This window comes from Lampris incognitus, chromosome 1, assembly GCF_029633865.1.
Source record: "Lampris incognitus isolate fLamInc1 chromosome 1, fLamInc1.hap2, whole genome shotgun sequence".
NCBI lineage: Eukaryota > Metazoa > Chordata > Actinopteri > Lampriformes > Lampridae > Lampris > Lampris incognitus.
The window spans coordinates 74,262,366-74,286,468 of record NC_079211.1 but is presented as its reverse complement, the minus strand read 5'-3'; the positions used below and the strand labels follow the sequence as shown (position 1 = coordinate 74,286,468).

Here is a 24,103-nt window from a genome sequence, read left to right as displayed (position 1 = left end):
AGAGGTGTGTAGAAATTAGAATTGTGTAGAACTACGAGGTGTGTAGAACTTAGAGGTGTGTGGAACTTAGAGATGTGTTTAGAACTTGGAGTTGTGTAGAACTTAGAAGTGTGTGTAGAACTTGGAGGAGTGTAGAATTTAGAGGTGTGTAGAACTTAGGGGTGTGTAGAACTTAGTGGTGTTTGGAACTTAGAGGGGTGTAGAACTTAGGGGTGTGTAGAACTTAGAGGTGTGTAGAAATTAGAATTGTGTAGAAGTTGGAGGTGTGTAGAACTTAGAGGTGTGTGGAACTTAGAGGTGTGAAGAACTTAGTGGTGTGTGGAACTTAGAGGTGTGTGGAACTTAGAAGTGTGTAGAACTTAGAGGTGTGAAGAACTTAGAGGTGTGTGGAACTTAGAGGTGTGTAGAATTTAGAGATGCGTGTAGAACTTGGCGGTTTGTAGAACTCGGAGGTGTGTACAACTTAGAAGTGTGTGTAGAACTTGGAGGTGTGTAGAATTTAGAGGTGTGTAGAACTTAAAGGTCTGTGTAGAACTTAGAGGTGTGTAGAACTTAGTGTTGTGTAGAAATTAGAAGTGTGTGTAGAACTTGGAGGTGTGTAGAATTTAGAGGTGTGTAGAACTTAAAGGTGTGTGTAGAACTTAGAGGTGTGTAGAACTTAGAGGTGTGTAGAAATTAGAATTGTGCAGAAGATGGAGGTGTGTAGAACTTAGAGGTGTGTGGATCTTAGAGGTGTGAAGAACTTAGAGGTGTGAAGAGCTTAGAGGTGTGTAGAAATTAGAATTGTGCAGAAGTTGGAGGTGTGTAGAACTTAGAGGTGTGAAGAACTTAGTGGTGTGTGGAACTTAGAGGTTTTGTGGAACTTAGAAGTGTGTAGAACTTAGAAGTGTGTAGAAATTAGAGGTGTGTGGAACTTAGAGATGTGTGGAACTTAGAGGTGTGTAGAATTTAGAGATGCGTGTAGAACTTGGAGGTTTGTAGAACTTGGAGGTGTGTACAACTTAGAAGTGTGTGTAGAACGTGGAGGTGTGTAGAATTTAGAGGTGTGGAGAACTTAAAGGTCTGTGTAGAACTTGGAGGTGTGTAGAACTTAGTGTTGTGTAGAACTTAGAAGTGTGTAGAACTTAGTGGTGTGTAGAAGTTAGGGGTGTGTAGAAATTAGTGGTGTGTGGAACTTAGAGGGGTGTAGAACTTAGAGGTGTGTAGAAATTAGAATTTTGTAGAACTTGGAGGTGTGAAAAATTTAGAGGTATGTAGAACTTAAAGGAGTGTGTAGAACTTAGAGGTGTGTAGAACTTAGAGGTGTGTAGAACTTAGAAGTGTGTGTAGAACTTGGAGGTGTGTAGAATTTAGAGATGTGTAGAATTTAGTGGCGTGTGTAGAACTTAGAGGTGTGTAGAACTTAGAAGTGTGTAGAACTTAGAGGTGTGTAGAACTTAGAAGTGTGTAGAACTTAGAGGTGTGAAGAACTTAGAGGTGTGAAGATCTTAGAGGTGTGTAGAACTTAGAGGTGTGTGGAACTTAGAGGTGTGTGGAACTTAGAGGTGTGAAGAACTTAGAGGTGTGTGGAACTTAGAGGTGTGTAGAATTTAGAGATGCGTGTAGAACTTGGAGGTTTGTAGAACTTGGAGGTGTGTAGAACTTAGAAGTGTGTGTAGAACTTGGAGGTGTGTAGAACTTAGAGGTGTGTAGAACTTAGAAGTGTGTGTAGAACTTGGAGGTGTGTAGAATTTAGAGGTGTGTAGAACTTAGTGGTGTGTGTAGAACTTAGAGGTGTGTAGAACCTAGAAGTGTGTAGAACCTAGAGGTGTGTAGAACTTAGAAGTTTGTAGAACTTAGAGGTGTGAAGAACTTAGAGGTGTGAAGAACTTAGAGGTGTGTAGAACTTACAGGTGTGTGGAACTTAGAGGTGTGTGGAACTTAGAGGTGTGAAGAACGTAGAGGTGTGTGGAACTTAGTGGTGTGTGGAATGCACCGGTGCAGCCTCTCACAGAACTGTCTGATAATAATCTTGTGGTATGTAAACTATATATTGTACACCACTTTATGCTGCACACCTGTGATCACACTACATATTGTACACCACTTTATACTGCACACCTGTGGTCACACTACATATTGTATACCACTTTATACTGCACACCTGTGGCCACACTACATATTGTACAGCACTTTATACTGCACACCTGTGGTCCCACTACATATTGTACACAAGTTTATACTGCACACCTGTGGTCCCACTACATATTGTACACCGCTTTATACTGCACACCTGTGGTCACACTCCATATTGTACACCACTTTATACTGCACACCTGTGGTCACACTACATATTGTACACCACTTTATACTGCACACCCGTGGTCACACAACATATTGTACACCACTTTATACTACACACCCGTGATCCCACTACATATTGTACCCCACTTTATACTGCACACCTGTGGTCATCCTCCATATTGTACACCACTTTATACTGCACACCCGTGGTCCCACTACATATTGTACACCACTTTATACTGCACACCTGTGGTCACACTACATATTGTACACCACTTTATACTGCACACCTGTGGCCACACTACATATTGTATACCACTTTATACTGCACACCTGTGGTCCCACTACATATTGTACACCACTTTATACTGCACACCTGTGGCCACACTACATATTGTACACCAGTTTATACTGCACACCTGTGGTCACACTACATATTGTACACCACTTTATACTGCACACCTGTGGTCACACTACATATTGTACACCACTTTATACTGCACACCCGTGGTCCCACTACATATTGTACACCAGTTTATACTGCACACCCGTGGTCCCACTACATATTGTACACCACTTTATACTGCACACCTGTGGTCACACTACATATTGTACACCACTTTATACTGCACACCTGTGGTCACACTACATATTGTACACCACTTTATACTGCACACCTGTGGTCACACTACATATTGTATACCACTTTATACTGCACACCTTTGGCCACACTACATATTGTACACCACTTTATACTGCACACCTGTGGTCACAATACATATTGTACAGCACTTTATACTGCACACCTGTGGCCACACTACATATTGTACACCAGTTTATACTGCACACCTGTGGTCACACTACATATTGTACACCACTTTATACTGCACACCTGTGGTCACACTACATATTGTACACCACTTTATACTGCACACCCGTGGTCCCACTACATATTGTACACCAGTTTATACTGCACACCCGTGGTCCCACTACATATTGTACACCAGTTTATACTGCACACCTGTGGTCACACTACATATTGTACACCACTTTATACTGCACACCTGTGGTCACACTACATATTGTACACCACTTTATACTGCACACCTGTGGTCACACTACATATTGTATACCACTTTATACTGCACACCTTTGGCCACACTACATATTGTACACCACTTTATACTGCACACCTGTGGTCACAATACATATTGTACAGCACTTTATACTGCACACCTGTGGTCCCACTACATATTGTACACCAGTTTATACTGCACACCTGTGGTCCCACTACATATTGTGCACCGCTTTATACTGCACACCTGTGGTCACACTCCATATTGTACACCACTTTATGCTGCACACCTGTGGTCACACTACATATTGTACACCACTTTATACTGCACACCTGTGGTCACACTACATATTGTACACCACTTTATACTGCACACCTGTGGTCACACTACATATTGTACACCACTTTATACTGCACACCTGTGGTCACACTACATATTGTACACCACTTTATACTGCACACCTGTGGTCCCACTACATATTGTACACCACTTTATACTGCACACCTTTGGTCCCACTACATATTTTACACCACTTTATACTGCACACCCGTGGTCACACTACATATTGTACACCACTTTATACTGCACACCTGTGGTCCCACTACATATTGTACACCACTTTATACTACACACCCGTGATCCCACTACATATTGTACCCCACTTTATACTGCACACCTGTGGTCACACTACATATTGTACACCACTTTATACTGCACACCCGTGGTCCCACTACATATTGTACACCACTTTATACTGCACACCTGTGGTCACACTACATATTGTACACCACTTTATACTGGACACCTGTGGCCACACTACATATTGTACACCAGTTTATACTGCACACCTGTGGCCACACTACATATTGTACACCAGTTTATACTGCACACCTGTGGCCACACTACATATTGTACACCACTTTATACTGCACACCTGTGGCCACACTACATATTGTAAACCACTTTATACTGCACACCTGTGGCCACACTATAAAAAGGAAGGTGACAGAGGCTTGGAGTAGCTTGTAATGGTGCAGTGAGAATACTACTGGAAAGCCCCGGATGGTGCAGTGCAGGTGAGATGTGTGTGGCTGCAGCAGGCAGCACCTTTCAGGCTCTTGTAAGAAAGCTCATGTGGAGCTTTCTTTGCCGGCTCAGGGACTCTGATCATCAGGAGTCTAACTAACACAGGACTCAGGGCCCCACGCCAGCAGCCCCGGCAGTGGGACCACCGGCACAGCTGCCTTCTGATGACACACTGACTACTTCCTGTCATGTTATTTTACTGTGTTTACTCTGTGCATTGTCTAGGGTTTATCTTTTACCTGCGGTCCTCGTGTTATTGGCGTTATTTATTTGTTAGTTTATTTATTATACCATGTCTTTGAAATGGACGCCGAGTGTGCAATAAAGTTTTGAGTGTTTTTGTCACAACACACAAATTGCAAATTAAGGAACAGAAGCGGTACAGTGTTGTGGAAACCTATGGAGGAGGTGTCAGTAATACAAAGGAAATGAGTCATTTGAAGAAGAAAATAAGACCAAGATAATAAACTTAAGAGCGGAAACGATGAAAGAGAACAACGGAAGATCAGCCGTGGCCGGAGCACATGTGTGGACGCTGCGATCGGTCGAATAAACCCGAGTTGGGAGTTAATTGATCGGGAGTCGTGCTGGAGCTCCGCCGGGCTGCGCTCCTCCGCCTGTACCACGTGACCGAACGCGGAAGCGGAAACGGAGCAGCGAGTCGCCAACAGCTGAGCAGCAGGCGGCTAATCCGGCTAACAGCTAACCAGCTAAGCAGCGAGCTAGTGGCGCTATGATGGCGGAGCTGGTGCAGGGACAGGCCTCCATGAGCCAGCCGGGGCTGAAGTCCGACGGCTTGGCCGACGCTTTACAGAGGGCCCGGCAGGTAACAACTCCCGCGGGGCTCGGAACCGAACCGATCCGACGGGGACGGGGGTCTTTTAGACCGAACCCCGACACTTTTATTCGAACTTGTCTGTCGGTAGTTCTGCAAGCTTGTGCTCAGCGCTGACGAACACACACTCTCTCTCTCTCTCTCTCGCTCGCTCTCGTTCTCTCTCGCTCCCCCCCCCTCACACACGCACACACACACACACACACACACTAGCATGCTAACTAGCTCGCAAAGCGGTCCGGAGTTGGCGACAAGCGGCACTTGTTGCTGGTTCGGCGGAGTTCTGCTGCGGGACGCGGTGGCAGGAGGACTTTTCGGGCAGTTTGGAGGCGCTGTCATGCGGAGCACGGCGGACGCGGATCGTGTCGGGGAGGCGAGGAGAAGTTTGGCCACACGTGTCACTCAGACGGGCAACCTGTTGGGGACTCGACCCCACGGCCTTCGTGTTTAAAACTAATAAGTTGGCGTGTGGGGGCTGTGAAAACCCGCCTTTGCGGCGGTAGACGTGTCTGCTGCGGCGGTTGATCCGCTTTCCAGTAGTTGGTGTGAGAGTTGGACCCCCCTCCCCCTATAGAAACCTGTTTACTGTAAGTTGGTGTGAAAGTAGGCTGACGTTATGCAACCCACTCACGAGCCCCATATATGCACCGTGGGGGTGTGTCGGGCTTCCTATAGACGGCGCGGCGGCGGCGGCGGCTCCGCCGCATGCGACTAGGGACGTTCGGCGGCCCGGTGTGGCTGTACCTGCCCGCCGTGCACCGGCGGACTGGCTGGCGTGTGTGCTGCGTGAGGTGGGACGGGATTAGTGATGGGCCGAGGAGGAGGTGGTGGTGGTGGTGGAGAGTCAGGTGCATGTGAGGTGCTGTTTTCACACCGTCTATTGAAACATGCTCTCGGGGCGAGCCAGAGCCAGCCAGGCTGCAGGACGGGCTTGGGTTTGGGTTTGGTTGGTGGCTGTCAGGTTGTGTGCAGCTAGGTGGAGGTTGGGGGGGGGGGTGGGTGGGTGATCTAGCCAGTTTCCATGTGGGGTGGAGGTCAGAGACCTCCCCTCTGGTGGAAACCAGAGTCTCTGCAGAGCTGGTGAACTTGAGCAGGAAGTTCCTGTTTTCTCTTGGTAAACATCTGCCCCGCCGTCATATCTCCTGCCCCGCGGCCTTGCCGAACATCACCCGGCCTCCACCTTCCTCTGTACTTTCAGGGCAGAGGAGTCATTTCAGCCTCTTCAACCCAACGGGTGAATACCGGGGCCCCCACTCACCGCTGGACAGGGTGGGTGAGTTTCGGCACGGTGGTTGAGGCGTACAGCCGAGATCCAGCATGGTGGCCGGTGGACCGGCTGGTGTGGGGTCAGACGGTCTGACCCCAGACAGTCTTAATAGGATTTCTTTCTTCACACGGTCGCCTTGTGAGAACGGAGTGCAGCAACGTGCCGCCCCATCACACTACCGAGCAGTGTTTGTGTCACACCGGTCCCCCCCCCCATCATAACCGGCGAGGTGCCTTCATGTGGAGTAAACCTGTCATGCCGAAGCCGAGCCGAGCAGTGTCGGTCCTCCTGATAAAAACCTGCCGTGACTAGAATCGGAGACCCGGGTCGGGTGACCCGCATCGACCCAGTCGCACCAGCAGCCAGCAGATTTGTCTTTTGCTGCTTCAATGAGAAATGGGAAGTACTTTGTTAGGGCTGTTGGCGGGCGACCCTGTCACAGTGCCAGTCCCCAGGCTGTGGTACTTCCATGACTGAGTACTTGTCTCAGTGTGGCGGTCTGCAGGCTTCACTCCTGCTTTCAGGTATTTGCTTTATAAGTTGGAGGTGGTTATCAGGTCAGTGTTGGTCGTTGTGTGGACAGACAGACGGATGTAGGGACAGACAGGGGCGAGAGAGAGAGATGAAGAGATAGACAGGTCCAGGGCCAGGTCACATTATTCCCTCCACCGGGTGCCGGTGTCTCGGGTTTGGGTTCGGTAGCCGGGTCTGTTTTGATCAAGTGTCCACATTGGGTAAGCTCTGAGCTTAGTGAGAAGGCAAACGGTGATTAGATCTTTAACGTGGTTTCATATCATGCAGGTCTATCTGCACCCACGCAGGCAGCAGCACGCGGCACCTCGTCGTGGTCCGCCGGCAGGACCCTGTCTCACCATCCGGGATCAGAAACGACAAGCTGCCTTCCTTTTGCTTTTACAACCCGGTTAACACAAGACTCGATAAGCAGATTTGATACTGGATTCAGATTTGATGATATGCTGTTGACCTCCAGCTCTACAGGTGTCGGACTCGGGGCCCTGGAAGGCCATGCTAGTCGACACCAGATATCTACAGGTGACGAACTCGGGCCCTGGCAGGCCATGCTAGTCGACACCAGATATCGGTGTGATCGAGTCATTCAAATCCATCTCAGAATCCAGCTGTCCCGAGACGATGGTAACCCTCCACATAATATGTCACACTTCAGTCATGTCCCGGCCCGCCGTCTGTGAGGTTGCCGTGCCGACCGCCGTGATAACAGAGCGCGGTCACGGCACTGTTCTGTCAGCCCAGTCCAGCAGAACCCGGCCCAGGTTCTGTTCCACAGCAGCAGCTAACCTGACAGAGGAGATGGATGGAAAGAGGAAGGGGGTGGGAGGAGAGCGATGGGAGGGGGTGGCGTACCTCCACAGGCCTCTGCTGCTCTTTTCTTCGCTTGTCTTTGTTGTAGAGATTGCTCAAGGTTATAGTGTGTGTGTGTGTGTGTGTGTGTGATATATTCTTGCGGTTCTTTGCTGGTATGTCTACTTGCCAAGGTGAGGTCAGCTTGCCAGTTGCAGGCAGGTCTTGGTCAATAGACGGTAGTGCTGTTGACTCTTTGACAGCCGGTTCAGGATGAACCCGAGCCCGTCCACATGCATGGTAAACCATATCTGGGCAGGTTCAGCAGAAGGTTTTGGTTTTGGACTATTTTGCAGGTTTCTGTGCTGCAAATACTGCCGTCAGTAAAGTTCTGCAGGTTTCCACGTCAGTGGTTCTGTTGTGAATGTGAATGATGGGTTTTAGTCTCTTCACCAGACCGCGATTCGAAGACGGTTTACTACAGTGGGCTCTCATCATGTCTGGTTTCTGCTGAAGTACCGGGCCACATCTTTTTACACATACACCACCTGTACCTAGTACCTGTACCTAGTGCTGGCCCACTATTACTTCGTACACTTCATATAATATTCAGGGTACTTCAGAACAAGGTCGCGGTCTGTATGAGGGGGGGGGTCCATATATATTTTAGCAACTTATGAATGAATCGTGCAACAATGCAGGGAGGGATTTTTGTCGTTTCTATTTAGATGGTTCAAAAAATGTATTGCAACTAGGTGAAGCATATTTGCTCAGTTCCTCAGATCAGATGCAACTTTGTGCTGCCATGTTTGTCATCCAAAAACGCCAACTGACAAACACGTCAGTTGGCGTTTTTGGATCATCGGCGGTGAGATCAAGATCGTAAATATCTCCTCATAAACGAGTAACTTGCTAACTTTTGTTCTACTTTCATTTTGGGGGGGGATTTCTTCCCCCCTTTTTCTCCCCAACATTACCCGGCCCACTACCTCACTCTTCCGAGCCGTCCCGGTCGCTGATCCACCCCCTCTGCCGATCCGGGGAGGGCTGCAGACTACCACATGTCTCCTCCCATACATGTGACGTCACCAGCTGCTTCTTTTCACCTGACAATGAGGAGTTTCACCAGGGGGACGTAGCGCGTAGGAGGATCACGCTATTCCCCCAGTTCCCCCTCCCCCCGAACAGGCGCCCCGACCGACCAGAGGAGGCGCTAGTGCAGCAACCAGGACACATACCCACATCCGTCTTCCTACCCACAGACACGGCCAATTGTGTCTGTAGGGACGCCCGACCAAGCCGGAGGTAACACGGGGATTTGAACTGGCGATCCCCATGTTGGTAGGTAACGGAGTGGACTGCCACACCACCCGGACACCCCTGAACTTTTATTCTATTAATTAATTAATTTATATTTCAATTTACAATCCAAGTCCCTGTTGGATGAGCAGATCTTTTGAAGCTCAGTAACTCTGGGGTCATCGCTACTTAAAACTCCACGAACGGATGATAAATGAGCACAACCCTTCAAAATCACCCAAAACATGTACCCCCTGACCGGGGGACCGGGGTTTACTTTGATTAAAAAAAAAAAGAAGTAAAAACTTTCTGAGAATGAGTGTGGACGACCCTCTAAATACGAACGACAGAATTCCCACCATGAAGCCTTGACTGGACTCTGGGAGGGTGGAAGAACTGGCTCCTCCATGGTCTGGATGAAGATCCAGTCCTGGTGTAGTCCAGCTGTTGAGTGACAGGTCTACATCAGACTGAGCTGTCCAGACCTGCATGAGTACATTGTAATGTAAACAAGAAGCCCAGTTATTAGCAGTTATCCTTTTACAACAGTATCAGTTATGGCCGCCCCATGAGTCCTGGTGGTGCAGTTAATGTGATGCCTACATGATTCTTTGTATAATTGTCGCTCCACGGAAACGACATATCAACCGCTTCCCCTCCATCTCCATCCTTGAGCTTGTGTAGTGGATTTCCCTCACTTTAATCTGGACGCAGTTTTATTTTTGTTGTTATGACAAAATCAGCTGACGAATAACAACTGCAAGGCGCCATCGATAAAATGGCGGCCCATTCTTTCCAACGACACCTGCTCATCCAGTGCATCCAGGTAGCGTTTGCCGCGGCGGCCATGTTTGCTGCAGCGGCCATGTTTGCCACGGCGGCCATGTTTGTTGTCCTCCAGGATCTGCTGCTTCCCTCTGATATATGCAGCTTCACAAACTGAAAGAAATCCGAGTAAGATATTAAGATTGGGCGAAAATCTAATGGCCTTTCCGGTTTTGGATTTGCCGATTAAGACCGTACCCACTTTTGGAAATCGGATAAAGGTGTCCACTTGACCATTTCAGTAATCTTTTTTGAGATACTTTATTAACCCCCGTAGGGAAATTACGCTCTGCATTTAACCCGTCCTACCTGTGTAGCTAGGATTAGTGGGAGCTGCCGTGCAGCACCCGGGGACCAGCTCCAGTTCATCTTGCCATGCCTTGCTCAGGGGCACAGACAGGCGCATTAACCCTAACATACATGTCTTTTTGATGGTGGGAGAAACCGGAGCACCTGGAGAAAACCCACCGCAGACACAGGGAGAACATGCAAACCCCACACGGAGGATATCCTGGGATGACCCCCAAGGTTGGACAACCCAAGGGTTCAAACCCATGTCCTTCTTGCTGCTGTGAGGCGACAGCGCTAACCACTGGGCCACTGTGCTGCCCGCTCAAAAGCAAAAATCAAATCTTTCTAACCCAACACTACACCGAGTAATTTTACCCATTAACACACCTTCGTGTACCCAAAGGAGGACTCGAGTGAAGCCAGCCGGTGTCGTGTTTGGTTGGAATGAAAACCCCCACACACCTGGAGGATCACTTTTTCCAATTACGAGCATTCTTCTGTCACTTTCAGAAGACTTGTTCCCCTCTCTGCTCATCCCAACAGTTTTGTGTTGCTGTTCCTCGGTTAAGCCTTGAAGACATGGATACGGTGCTGCAGATTGGCTGTCCTCGTTTCAGCCTAACGTACTCTTTTCCTGTTTCCTGCCAGTTGCAGGAGTTTGGTGTGTGTCTGTGTATTTCTGCAGGTACTGTTGAGCCCAGTGGCTTTCACGTCACTGGTTCTCGAGGAGGGTGTCCATACCCTGCGAAGGCTTAATGCAGATTAATGAGAGTTAATGAGGCGCCGAGTAACTAATGTTTAAATTTATATTCATGACTGAGGTCCCTGACACACCAGGCCAACGGTTGGCCGTCGGCCAATGTCATGCCGTCGGTGAGCATCTGTGACCCTAGTTTTTGCGGTGTGTCTCGCACCGTCGACACCAGTCGGACCCCTGTCGGCAGCTTTTCGGCCGATTCAGCATGTTTAATCGGCGGAACCCATTGGTGAGAGAGATCACTCTGATTGGCTGTTCAGCTTAGCGAATCAGTGCCATACACTAGCGAATTAGGGCCATACGCTAGCGAATCAGGGCTGTCGGCTGTAGTCTTTGCGGTGTGTTCAAGTGCTACTTTTTGGCCCAGATGGCAGGCAACGTGAGGCAACGCAACAGTTGGCCTTCGTCGCCGCTGGTCGGTTTGGTGTGTCTAGGCCCTAATTCAAAGAGTCATTTCTTGACTCGTTCGTCCTCACAGGTCAGAGAAGTTAAGCTGCAGTACCAACCTCCGCCACAAATACAAACTGGTTGAGTCCTGGTCCGTGTGCTGGGCTATACTTACTGGTACTGCTAGCGTCAAGATAAGCTGGATCATGGTCAGCATTGCCATTTGGTTTGAGTCAGTGTACTTTTTCTGATCTGAAGCATTTGCCCAGACATGGGGAACACAGAGGACATATATACAATGTTTTAAAGCAGATCAACACTGTCTGAAATGGTGTTATGGTAAGAGGTCCAGGGATGGGCAACATGACCCAGAAAGAGCTGGTGTGGGTGCAGGTCTGTGTTCCAACCAAGCAGTTACACACCTGATTCTATTAGTCAAGGTCCTTAGCAAAGACTACTGGTTGACTAATAAAATCAGGTGTGTAGCTGCCTGGTTGGAACAATGACCTGCACCCACACTGGCCCTTTCTTGACCACATTGCCCATCCCTGGTCTGGGCCAAAGAGCAGCTGAGATGTCATGTAAAGGAAGTAATTTGACGTGATGGTGAATATGATGTCCTACTTTGTTCTAAATCTGCTCTCTCTCTGTCTGTTTCTGTCAGATGGCTGCTAAGATGGGAAATGAACCGATGTCTCACCTCAACAGCTCCTCAGCAGGTGTGGAGGCCTCGCTGTACTTCCCCGGACAGAAGCGACCTGGAGAGGATGGAGGTGAGCTGCTGAAAACCACTCACAAACATCTGAAACGCTGAAAACCAACTGATGAGCAGACCTCTGGTTAACCAAACAAATGCTAACCAACGCTAACCCATCAACACGTGGTCGTCTGTGTAGCCAAGTCAGCACTTCTGTTGTGTATTTTATTAGTCACACGATTCAGCAATTACCTGCCATTTCTCCTCTTTGTGTCTTTTTTTTTCTTTTTTCTTTTGGTTCTGTTTGTGACCCTTGCCGTGAAGTTCTGCATGTGAGACAGGACAGTTTGGAGTTTGTTGGTTGACGTCAGAGGATTTTTCTCATGATGGACACTTTGACCAGTTTGTCATGTGACACCTCCGAGGATTTGATTGGCTGAATGAGTTGTCCCTTCTGTAGAAACGCAAAATCTGATGAATCATATTGGCATGTGTCACATTATTTTTTGTTGTTGTGCAGAACAATGGGCGGGGGGGGGGGTTGACATGGTGTGCAGGGTCCTTTAGACATGCATTCAATCTAAAGAAAGTAAAAGGAAATTTAAAACTAGCAAAATAATATACAGTGGCTTCAGAAAGTATCGACCCCTTCGCTTTTTGCACAAATTATTATGTTGTAGATCTGATTTTAAGTGGGTAAATTTGCCATTTTTGGCCACCAGTCTACATTAAGTTACCCATAATGACAAAGTGAAAACATGATTTTAGAGATTTCTACAACATTTATTAAAAATCAAAAACTGAAATCTGTCATTTACAGAAAGACGTATTCAGACCCTTTGCTGTGGCACTCCAAGTTGTGGTCAGGTGCATCCTGTTTGCTTTAATTGTCCTTGAGATGTACTGAGAACTTGATTGGGGTCCTCCTGTGGCAAACTGAATTGGTTGGACATAGTTTAGAAAGGCACACACCTGTGTGTGTATAAGGTCCCATGATTCACACTGCATGTCAGGCCAAAACCAAACCCTGAAGTCCAAGGACCTCTATGATCAAATTGTGGTGAGGCATGGATCAGGGCAAGGGTATAAAACCATTTCTAAAGCTTTTTGAGTGTTCCCAGGAACACAGTGGCTTTAGTGATTATGGAACGAAAGAAGAAGTTTGGAACCATGAGGACTCTAACCAGATTTGGCTGTCCAGCCAAACTGAGTAACCGGGCAAAAAGGGCCTTGGTCAGTGAGGTGACCAAGAACCCAATGGTCACTCTAACAGAGCTTCCGAAGTCCTCATTGGAGAACCTGCCAGAAGGACGACCATCTCAGCAGCGCACCATCAGTTGGGCCTTTAATGCAGAGTGGCTAGATGACAGACACTCTGGAGTGAAACGCATTTGATAGCCCACTTGGAGTTTGCCAAAGGGCATTTAAAAGACTGAGAGCATGAGGAAAAAGGTTCTCTGGTCTGATGAGACAAAAATTTAATTCTTTGGGCTGCACTTCAAACACTATGTCTGGTGGACACCAGGCACTGCTCATCACTTGGCTAATGACGATGACGATGATGATACTAATAATAAATTGTTACTATGGATTACATTTATACAGCATTTTATCTTGACCCAAAGTGCTTCACATTGAAGGCGGGAAACTCATCTTAACAACCACCAATGTGTAGCACCACCTGGGTGGTGCACGGCAGCCATTTTGTGCCAGAGCGCTTGCCACACATCAGCTTGAGGTGGAGAGGGAGGGAATCATTGAGCGAATTACATGAGGGGGATGATTAGGTGGCCAGATGGAGAGAACCAGGTTGTGAATTTCTGCCAAGGCACCAAGGGACCCCGTACTCTTTGTGATAAATGCCGTGGGCTCTTTAATGACCACGGTGAGTCAGGACCTCGATTTAACGTCTCATACAAAGGGCGGCAGCTCCTACAGCACAGTGTCCCCATCACTGCATTGGAGTATGCCACGCCTATGTTGAAGCATGGTAGTGGCACCATCATGCACCACCATGGGGTGCTTCTCAGTGGAGGGACGGGGAGACTGTGTCACGTTTTGGTTTTCTTTAGACCCAAAAGCAGATATAAACAACTAGGTTGAAGGTAAATATGAAGATTTATTGTAGACTGCAAAAGGTGAAGGTGTTGGTGAATGCCATGGCAGTTCCGACAGTCCTCCTAGCTGGCCTTTGTTCTCTTGGACAGTGTGCCCCCCCCCCATTTTTCTCTCCAATTGTTCTTGGCCAATTACCCCACTCTTCCGAGCTGTCCCGGTCACTGCTCCACCCCCTCCGCCGATCCGGGGACGGCTGCAGACTACCACATGCCTCCTCCGACGCATGTGGAGTCGCCAGCTGCTTCTTTTCACCTGACAATGAGGAGTTTCACAGGGGGACGTAGCATGTGGGAGGATCACCTTATTCCCCCCAACTCCCTTCCCTCCCGAACAGGTGCCCCGACCGACCAGAGGAGGCGCTAGTGCAGCGAAAAGGACACATACCCACATCCGCCTCCCCACCCGCAGACACGGCCAATTGTGTCTGTAGGGACACCCGACCACCTCACGGTGGCACAGTGGTTAGCTTGGTCGCCTCACAGCAAGAAGGTCCTGGGTTCGAGCTGCGGGGTAGTCCAACCTTGGTGGGTCGTCCTGGGTCATCCTCTGTGTGGAGTTTGCATGTTCTCCCCATGTCTGTGTGGGTTTCCTCCGAGGGCTCCGGTTTCCTCCCACAGTCCAAAGACATGTAAGTCAGGTGAATTTGCCGTACTAAATTGTCCCTAGGCGTGAATGTTTGTGTGTGTGTGTGTGTGAGCCCTATGATGGCCTGGCGGCCTGTCCAGGGTGTCTCCCTGCCCGCCGCCCAATGACTGCTGGGATAGGCTCCAGCATCCCTGCGACCCTGAGAGTAGGATAAGCGGTTCAGCTAATGGATGGATGGATGGATGGGACGCCCGACCAAGCCGGAGGTAATGCAGGGATTTGAACCGGTGATCCCCATGTTGGTAGGCAACAGGATAGACCGCCACGCCACTCAAGACAGTGATTTTTAATTTTTTTTTCTTGCTAAGTTTGGATATGTGTTCTAGTTTGGGTATGTGTGTTCTAGTTTGGATATGTGTGTTCTAGTTTGGGTATATGTGTTCTAGTTTGGATATATGTGTTCTAGTTTGGATATATGTGTTCCGGTTTGGATATACGTGTTCCGGTTTGGATATATGTGTTCCAGTTTGGATATGTGTTCTTGTAATTTTTGGATGTGTGTTTTTGTCTTTGTGTTGTACTGCTGTGGGCTGGGAAAACTAGATTTCGTATATGAAATGAAATGACAAAATTCCTGATTTGCCGGTCGGAAAAGGCTTTCAGGGAGACTGTATGGAAAGGTGAGGCGAGGCAGAGCAGGCAAGCTGGCAATCCAGCAAGCTGGTGAAGCAGGCAGGCAAACCTGGCAGGGTGGACAGAGGACACAAGGGAATCCTGAACACAGAAAGACATGGTGAGATCGGCAGACACGAGGAAACATAGATAAGGCAGTTAGGAAAAATACACTCAAGCAACAGGTACTAGAAGACCCAAGACAGTTGTTACCACAGAAGCAGGCTGAACACTCTGATGGTGAGTGGAAGGAGAGCCTGAGTTCTTATCCTGGAGTGCTGATTAGTAGACTGCAGACACGTGAGGCGGTGAAACGGTAACCAGAGGAAAGAGAGTGAGCCACGCCCATACCACACCCACTGACAGACACAGTGAGACAGACAGGGGAGGAGGAGACACAAGGGAGGCAGGAAGCACAGAGAAACATAAGGAAAATCCAGAGTCACGGCCGGAGCCATGATAGAACCACCCCCCCTCCCCCCTTTCAACAGGTGCTTTCAGGCAGCCCACCTGGCATGTCAGGATGCCTCCAGTGGAAGGCGTGAATGAGGGTGTGATCCAGGATTTTGCATAGTGGGACCCAACACCTCTCCTCATAGCCGTATCCTTCCTAATCCACAAGATGTTGAAAACCCCCAGCCTCAGCGACACACATCCAGGAGCCGCCGGATGTTATCAGCCGGGTGGCCATCGATGATCCGAGGGGGAGGAGGAGTGATAGCTGGAGGAGAAAAGGGGCTGGGGGAGATAGGCTTGAGAAGAGACATGGAATGTGCGATGAATCTTCATAGAGGGGGGCAACTGAAGCCTCACTGCAGTGGGGTTAATGACCTTCTCATGGGAGGACAGCCACACCTTTTGCCCAGGCTGGTAGTCAGGCACAAGGGTCCAGTGGCAGTTGGCTATATGCTGGCTCCAGGCAGCAGAAAGGAGGAGAGCGGATCAAACAGCCCTCCAAATACGGCAACAGCGTCGTAGGTGAGTTTTGGTTAACCCACTCTGTTTACTCGTTCATCTGAGGATGGTAGCCAGATGAGAGACTGGCAGTGGCACCCAGAACCTGGCAGAAAACCTTCCAAACCTGGGAGGAGACCTGTGGACAACAGTCAGACACAATATCCTGGGGAATCCCATGGAGGCGAAACACATGGGGCACCAAGAGGGCCACAGTTTCAGAGGCCGAGGGAAGCTTGGGGAGAGGAATTAAATGTGCCGCCTTGGAGAACTGGTGAATTACAGTGAGGATGACTGTTTACTTGCAGAAGGTGGCATGCCCATCACGAAGTCAATGGTGATGTGGGACCAGGGGCAACTGGAAACAGGCAACAGGCGGAGCAAACCTGCAGGTAGACGGTGAGATGATTTGCTATGAGCACAGATGGAGCCGGAGGACACAAAGGCTTGGGTGTCTTTATCCATGAAGGACCACGAGAAATGTTGTTTGATGAAGGCAAGCATTTGGTTGAACTCGAGGTGACAGGTGAGTTTGGACGAATGCCCCACTAGAGTACTTGTAACCTGACCAAATTGGGTACAGACAAGCGGTTAGCTGGGCCGTTACGTGGGCCTGGTTGGGTGCATTGCGCCTCCTGGACAAGGGCTTCCACTTCCCAAGTGACCGCTGCCACCACGCTGGAGTGGGGATGGATGGTTCCAAACGCTGGGGAGGTTTTTCTGGAGCTGACTGGCGGGAGAGCGGATCCAGTTGACATTACGGGAACCAGGGTTGTATGTGAGGGTGAAACTGAATCTTCCTAGGAATAGAGCACACCGAGCTTGACGTGAGTTCAGGCGCTTGGTGATGCAAAAAGGGTGCTCAGCTCCCTCTAACCAGTGGCTCTATTCCTCCAGGGCTAGCACCACAGCATGAAGCTGACACTTACCCACATCATAATTATGCTCAGCCAGGGAGAGTCACCAGGATAAGGCACACGGATGCAGCTTTTGGTCCTCTGGAGTACGCTAAGACAGAACAGCTCCCGCTCCGTAGTCTGAGGCGTCCATCTTCACCATGAATTGCCTCGAGGGGTCTAATGAGTAAATACCGGGACGGATGTAAAGAGCCAGCCGCTTGAGGTGGTTGAAGACAGAGTCAGCCTTGGGGGACCAAGAGAAGAGAAAAACCATGGAGGTGGGCTGGCTGAGGGGGGCTGCCACTCAGCTGAAATCTCGGTGAAAATTGGTAAACCCGCTGAAGCTGCTTTAACACTAGAACGACCAAGACGGTCATTGTGACCGTTTTGGATTTTCAAAGTTTAATAAATTTGGGGGGGGGATGGGGAGGATACAGACCTGCTGCTCTCTGAATGCTCTAAAGCTCTAAAATTGCATATATTTGCTTTAAAATGAGTTTTAGATCATCCGTCCATCCATTAGCCAAACTGCTTACCCTGCGGGGTCGCAGGGATGCTGGAGCCAATCCCAAAAGTCATGATAAGATCTACCTACAACGACCATGACCGGTCAAAATGGCCGCTCGTAATTTGCGCGTGATGGTGTGCGTCATGTCAGTATTTATGACGTGTGTTGTCGCGTCATTTCCTTCGTGAAGTTCATTGCTCTGCCCTAGAAACACACTAGCGTTCTCCAGTGGAGAGAAATAGTCTAAACTTGATGTGTGATGATGTCCAACATGTCTGGTTACAGACGCCGCTACAGATGCACCATGACTACCACCGAGGCATCGCAGTATTTACAGGCATTGGACAGCAGCCATTTTAAATAGTTTAAAAATAGTATCAAAGTTGTTAAAATGTTAATTTTGGTGTCAGTTTCATAACAGGCACACTAACATATGTAATGCATTAATATCTGGACTGGGTGTTTATCTTGACACAATATAGAGTTTAAACACCGGCTGCCATGTTGACCGCCCATGGTCGTTTTAGGTTGGAGTGAAATCCTGGTCGTTCAAGTGTTAAGGTGGTGGGTGTCAGCCATTCCCTCACGGCCTGGATCTTGGCTGGGTCCGTCTTCCCCTGCCCCTGCTCGATGATATTCCCCAGGAAACTGACTGAAGACATGTGAAATTCACCCTTTTCTGCTTTCACAAGCAGTTTATTCTGCAGGAGGCGACAGAGCACCAACCTGATATGTTGGACGTGTCCCTCCATGTCTCGGGAGAAAACCAGGACGTCATCGACATACAAAGACGAACCGGTTCACCATGTCACAGAGGATGTCATTCACAAGTGCCCGGGACTGTGCCGGGGCGTTAGTGGGGCCAAAGGGCATAACCAGATTCTCGACATGTCTCAAGGAGGTATTAAAAGCCGTTATCCATCTATCCCCCTCCTGGGTCCTGCACTGACCACTAGGGGGTCGTGGACGTATCTTTCCACTGCCTCTCTGTCGGTATGGGACAGCTGAGGGCTGGAAAGCAGAAGGGTGCCTGGGAGCAGGTCCATCACACAGTAGTAAGGCCTCACTGAGGTCGTGGGGGCGGGGCACAGGGGAAGGATCAGGCAGCTGAGACGGGGTGGCAGCGGGCTCACCCCCGGGGGGCAGGCCAGAGCAAAGGCACAACACACTCCAGCTGATTAGAGCCGGACGACCAGTCAATATGGGGTTCGTGGGGTCCTAACCGTGGGCGACCCAGGACAAGGGGAGCATGAGGAGAGGACATGACATATGATGGCCTCTCATCATACTGTGTAATGTGGTTGTTTAAATGAATGATTACACCATGTGAGGAACCTCGGAGGCGGAGGTAGGGAGTAAAACACACCTTCTCCAACTGGCATGTTCAGTCTGAGCCACACCTCGTGGAGTTATGGTGAGGTTACGCTCATCTGTTGTGTTAACGTTTCGTTATCCACCCTGCTTTGTCTTGACTTCATGCTGTCTGATACAGTGCTGCTGGTTTTTTACTGTCTCCTGTCAGGTGTCCTTGAAAGACGGCCACAAAAATACCTTATTATTATTATTGATTATTATTACTATTATTACTGTTATTATTATTTTTGATTATTACTATTACTATTATTACTGTTATTATTACTGTTATTATTATTACTGTTATCATTACTATTGCTGTTATTATTACTACTATTATGATTATGATTATGATTATTACAATTATGATTAAAAATGAGAAGTTGCATTTGTCTAACGTGTGTGTGTGTGTGTGTGTGTCTCTCTCTCTCTCTCTCTCTCTCTCTCTCTCTCTCTCTCTCTCTCTCTCTCTCTCTCTCTCTCTCTCTCTCTCTCTCTCTCTCTCTCTCTCTCGCTCCTCAGTAGGTAACCAGCTTGCAGCAATGGGGCATCAGAGGTAAGATCAGACCCACCTTCCTTGAGGGTTTCATATTGATTCTCTTTCACTCTCTCTCACACACACACACACACACACACACACACAGCAGGCAAGTTGCGTGCCAGTAAGGACAAATAGTAATGTATGGTCAGCATTTTAGTCCTGTTTGCAAATTCTGTGTGTGTGTGTGTGTGTGTGTGTGTGTGTGTGTGCAGGGTAGTAGAGTAGGCGAGTGTTATAGATCACCCTCCAACAGTCCACATCATAATCACTTATTGATGTGTATAAAAACACACACACAACACACAGCTCGCTCTCTCTCTCTCACCGTGTGTGTGTGTGTGTGTGTGTGTGTGTGTGTGTGTGTGTGTGTGTGTCCTGCAGGGTAATAACAGAAGATTACAAAGTACCTGACAGAATGGTGGGCTTCAGTAAGTATCAGCTCTCACCTCCCTCTGGCATCTCAACACATCATCATCAGTTTGTCCAAATCAACTCCTGACGTCTGCTGCTCTTCACCTCCCCTCCTCTCTTCACCTCCCCTCCTCTCTTCACCTCCTCTCCTCTCTTCACCTCCCCTCCTTTCTTCACCTCCTCTCCTCTCTTTACCTCCCCTCCTCTCTTCACCTTCTCCCCTCTCTTTACCTCCTCTCCTTTCTTCACCTCCTCTCCTCTCTTCACCTCTCCTCCTCTCTTCACCTTCCTGCCTCTGTTCACCACCTCTCCTCTATTCACCTCCCTTCCTCTTATCACCTCCCCTCCCCTCCTCTCCTCTCTTTACCTCTCCTCTCTTTACCTCCTCTCCTCTCTTCACCTCTCCTCCTCTCTTCACCTCCCCTCCTCTCTTCACCATCTCTTCTTTCTTCACCTCCCTTCCTCTCTTCACCTCCTCTCCTCTCCTCTAGTAATTGGTCGGGGAGGAGAGCAGATTACCAGGATCCAGTTGGAATCTGGCTGTAAGATCCAGATTGCTGCTGGTGAGTCTGTCTCTGTTTGTACTGTTCCACGTTTGTCATTGGTTCTTTTATTCAGTCTAAAGGTTGTTGTGTTTGTGTTGTCTCTCATTGATTTTGTGTGTGTGTGTGTGTGTGTGTGTGTAGATAGTGGAGGTCTGATCGAGAGGCCATGTTCTCTGACTGGGACTTCAGAAAGCATCGAGTGAGTCAACTTCCTCTTTACTTCCTGTTCACCTGCTCTGTGCCGTATGGTTTTGGCAGGGACCATTTCTCTGTAGACCTGCTGTCCTCACAAACTGAGCAGGACATAGCACCTCAGGTGTCCCTGCCAGGGCTCTGTAGTTCTGCGGTCCTCGCGAACTGAGCAGGACATAGCACCTCAGGTGTCCCTGCCAGGCCTCTGTAGTTCTGCGGTCCTCACGAACTGAGCAGGACATAGCACCTCAGGTGTCCCTGCCAGGCCTCTGTAGACCTGCTCTCCTCACAAAGTGACCAGGACATAGTACTTCAGGTGTCCCTGCCAGGCCTCTGTAGTTCTGCTGTCCTCACAAACTGAGCAGGACATGGACCTCAGGTGTCCCTGCCAGGCCTCTGTAGACCTGTTCTCCTCACAAACTGAGCAGGACATAGCACCTCAGGTGTCCCTGCCAGGGCTCTCTAGTTCTGCTGTCCTCACAAACTGAGCAGGACATAGCACTTCAGGTGTCCCTGCCAGGCCTCTGTAGTTCTGCGGTCCTCACGAACTGAGCAGGACATAGCACCTCAGGTGTCCCTGCCAGGCCTCTGTAGACCTGCTGTCCTCACGAACTGAGCAGGACATAGCACCTCATGTGTCCCTGCCAGGCCTCTGTAGACCTGCTGTCCTCACAAACTGAGCAGGACATAGCACCTTAGGTGTCCTTGCCAGGCCTCTGTAGACCTGCTCTCCTCACAAACTGAGCAGGACATAGCACCTCAGGTGTCCCTGCCAGGCCTCCGTAGAACTGCTCTCCTCACAAACTGAGCAGGACATAGCACCTCAGGTGTCCCTGCCAGGCCTCCGTAGAACTGCTCTCCTCACAAACTGAGCAGGACATGGCACCTCAGGTGTCCCTGCCAGGCCTCTGTAGAACTGCTCTCCTCACAAACTGACCAGGACATGGCACCTCAGGTGTCCCTGCCAGGCCTTTGTAGTTCTGCTGTCCTCACAAACTGAGCAGGACATGGCACCTCAGGTGTCCCTGCCAGGCCTCTGTAGTTCTGCTGTCCTCACAAACTGACCAGGACATGGCACTTCAGGTGTCCCTGCCAGGGCTCTGTAGTTCTGCTGTCCTCACAAACTGAGCAGGACATAGGACCTCAGGTGTCCCTGCCAGGCCTCTGTAGACCTGCTCTCCTCACAAAGTGACCAGGACATAGCACTTCAGGTGTCCCTGCCAGGCCTCTGTAGTTCTGCTGTCCTCACAAACTGAGCAGGACATAGCACCTCAGGTGTCCCTGCCAGGACTCTCTAGTTCTGCTGTCTTCACAAACTGAGCAGGACATGTGTTGTCCTCATGTGTCATCATCATGACAGTCAGAAGTCTACAGCACAGTAGTTTGCCTGTGTGTGTGTGTGTGTGTGTGTGTGTGTGTGTGTGTGTGTGTGTGTGTGTGTGTGTGTGTGTGTGTGTGTGTGTGTGTGTGCGTGTGTGAATTGTGCTCTCAGGCAGGCAAAGAGGATGCTGGCTCAGATCGTGGACCGCTGTCGGAACGGTCCAGGTTTCCATGGTGACGGTGAAGGTGGAGCCTCTGTGCAGGAGATGCTGATTCCAGCCAGCAAGGTGGGCCTGGTGATTGGCAGGGGAGGAGACACCATCAAACAGCTGCAGGTATGTATGTCTGCTGGCTTGTGCACTCGTGTGTTATTCTGCTGGTGAGGCTGCCGACATACACATCACACACATCACACACATCACACACATCACAAACATCAGGACACACACATCTGGAGGTAAAACATCTCTATGCTACCCCACTTCATTGAGTTTGAAGAAAATGAAATGGTTTCCACACACTTCATTGTGTGTGTGTGTGTGTGTGTGTGTGTGTGTGTGTGTGTGTGTGTGTGTGTGTGTGTGTGTGTGTGTGTGTGTTAGGAGCGAGCAGGGGTGAAGATGATGATGATTCAGGACGGCCCGATGCCAACAGGAGCTGACAAACCTCTCCGCATCTCTGGAGACCCCTACAAAGTGCAGGTATACACACAAAGCAGGACTGCAGCAGCTCAGAGGTGGAGCGGCTCAGAGGTGCAGAAGCTCGGAGGTGGAGTAGCTCGGAGGTGGAGCGGCTCAGAGGTTGAGTAGCTCAGAGGTAGAGCGACTCAGAGGTGCAGCGGCTCAGAGTTGCAGCGGCTCAGAGGTGCAGAAGCTCATAGGTGCAGCGGCTCAGAGGTGGAGCAGCTCAGAGGTGCCGAAGCTCAGTGGTGGAGCAGCTCAGAGGTGGAGTAGCTCAGAGGTGCAGAAGCTCAGAGGTGGAGCAGCTCATGTGGTAACTGCAGGGTTGACGGTTCCATCCTCCTGGCCACACAGTGGAGGTGGAGAAGCTCAGAGGTGCAGAAGCTCAGAGGTGGAGCAGCTCATGTGGTAACTGCAGGGTTGACGGTTCCATCCTCCTGGCCACACAGTGGAGGTGTTCCTGCACAAGACACACCTACCCCCAGCTGCTCCCATTGAACTGGTTGTTACCTTTACCTTGCATGGTTGACACTGCCATCGGTGTGTGTGTGTGTGTGTGTGTGTGTGTGTGTGTGTGTGTGTGTGTGTGTGTGTGTGTGTGTAAACTGATGACACACATAGTGCATTTGCTTCTCCACCTGGCCTCTCCACCACATCTCCTCCTCCGTTCTCCCCATCTCCACTCCTCTGCCAGCGCCTGCTGTGCACTTGCTTGCTGGTGTCCATCGTATCCGATGATGACCATCTTCTCCTATTTGTGAGTCCTTTGGTGGCTGAATAGTCTCATCATGGATGCGCAGTTGCCTGCTGTGCGCGCGCACACACACACACACACTCTGGACAGAGACGATGGCGTTTCTCATTTTACTTGACGTGTTTGTGTGTGTGTGTGTGTGTGGGTTTTAGGAGCGTGATTATTCCTGGGTGGGTACATCTGTGTGTGTTGCTCGCTGGACGTTGTGTATGGGTGTTCTTGCTCTGTGGCTGTTGTGCAATCCATGCACACCCTGAAGTGGCTCGCACAGGACATGAACTTATCATGGCATTTTTTTTTGTTTTGTTTTTTTGTGTATTTTTTTCCCCTTTTTCTCCCCAGTTGCACTTGGCCAACTACCCCACTCTTCTAAGCCGTCCCGGTCTCTGCTCCACCCCCTCTGCTGATCCGGGGAGGGCTGCAGACTGCCACATACCTCCTCCGATAC

General features: G+C 49.5%; 1 protein-coding gene across 2 annotated transcripts in view; it reads left to right on the top strand.

The window, feature by feature from the left end:
• Positions 1-5,112: 5,112 nt before the first annotated feature.
• Positions 5,113-24,103, top strand: part of LOC130108544 (far upstream element-binding protein 3-like) — a 59,325-nt gene continuing 40,334 nt past the window's right edge. Inside the window, exons 1-8 of one of the 2 annotated variants that reach the window (XM_056275530.1) lie at positions 5,113-5,271; positions 12,091-12,199; positions 19,735-19,768; positions 20,135-20,181; positions 20,656-20,727; positions 20,851-20,908; positions 22,394-22,556; positions 22,824-22,922. In XM_056275530.1, the coding sequence (XP_056131505.1) occupies positions 5,179-5,271; positions 12,091-12,199; positions 19,735-19,768; positions 20,135-20,181; positions 20,656-20,727; positions 20,851-20,908; positions 22,394-22,556; positions 22,824-22,922 (675 nt within the window). In that variant the 5' untranslated portion in view covers positions 5,113-5,178. Of the gene's footprint in view, positions 5,272-5,511; positions 5,868-12,090; positions 12,200-19,734; positions 19,769-20,134; positions 20,182-20,655; positions 20,728-20,850; positions 20,909-22,393; positions 22,557-22,823; positions 22,923-24,103 lie in introns of those variants that run through there. The other variant, XM_056275536.1, reaches the window with a different exon arrangement.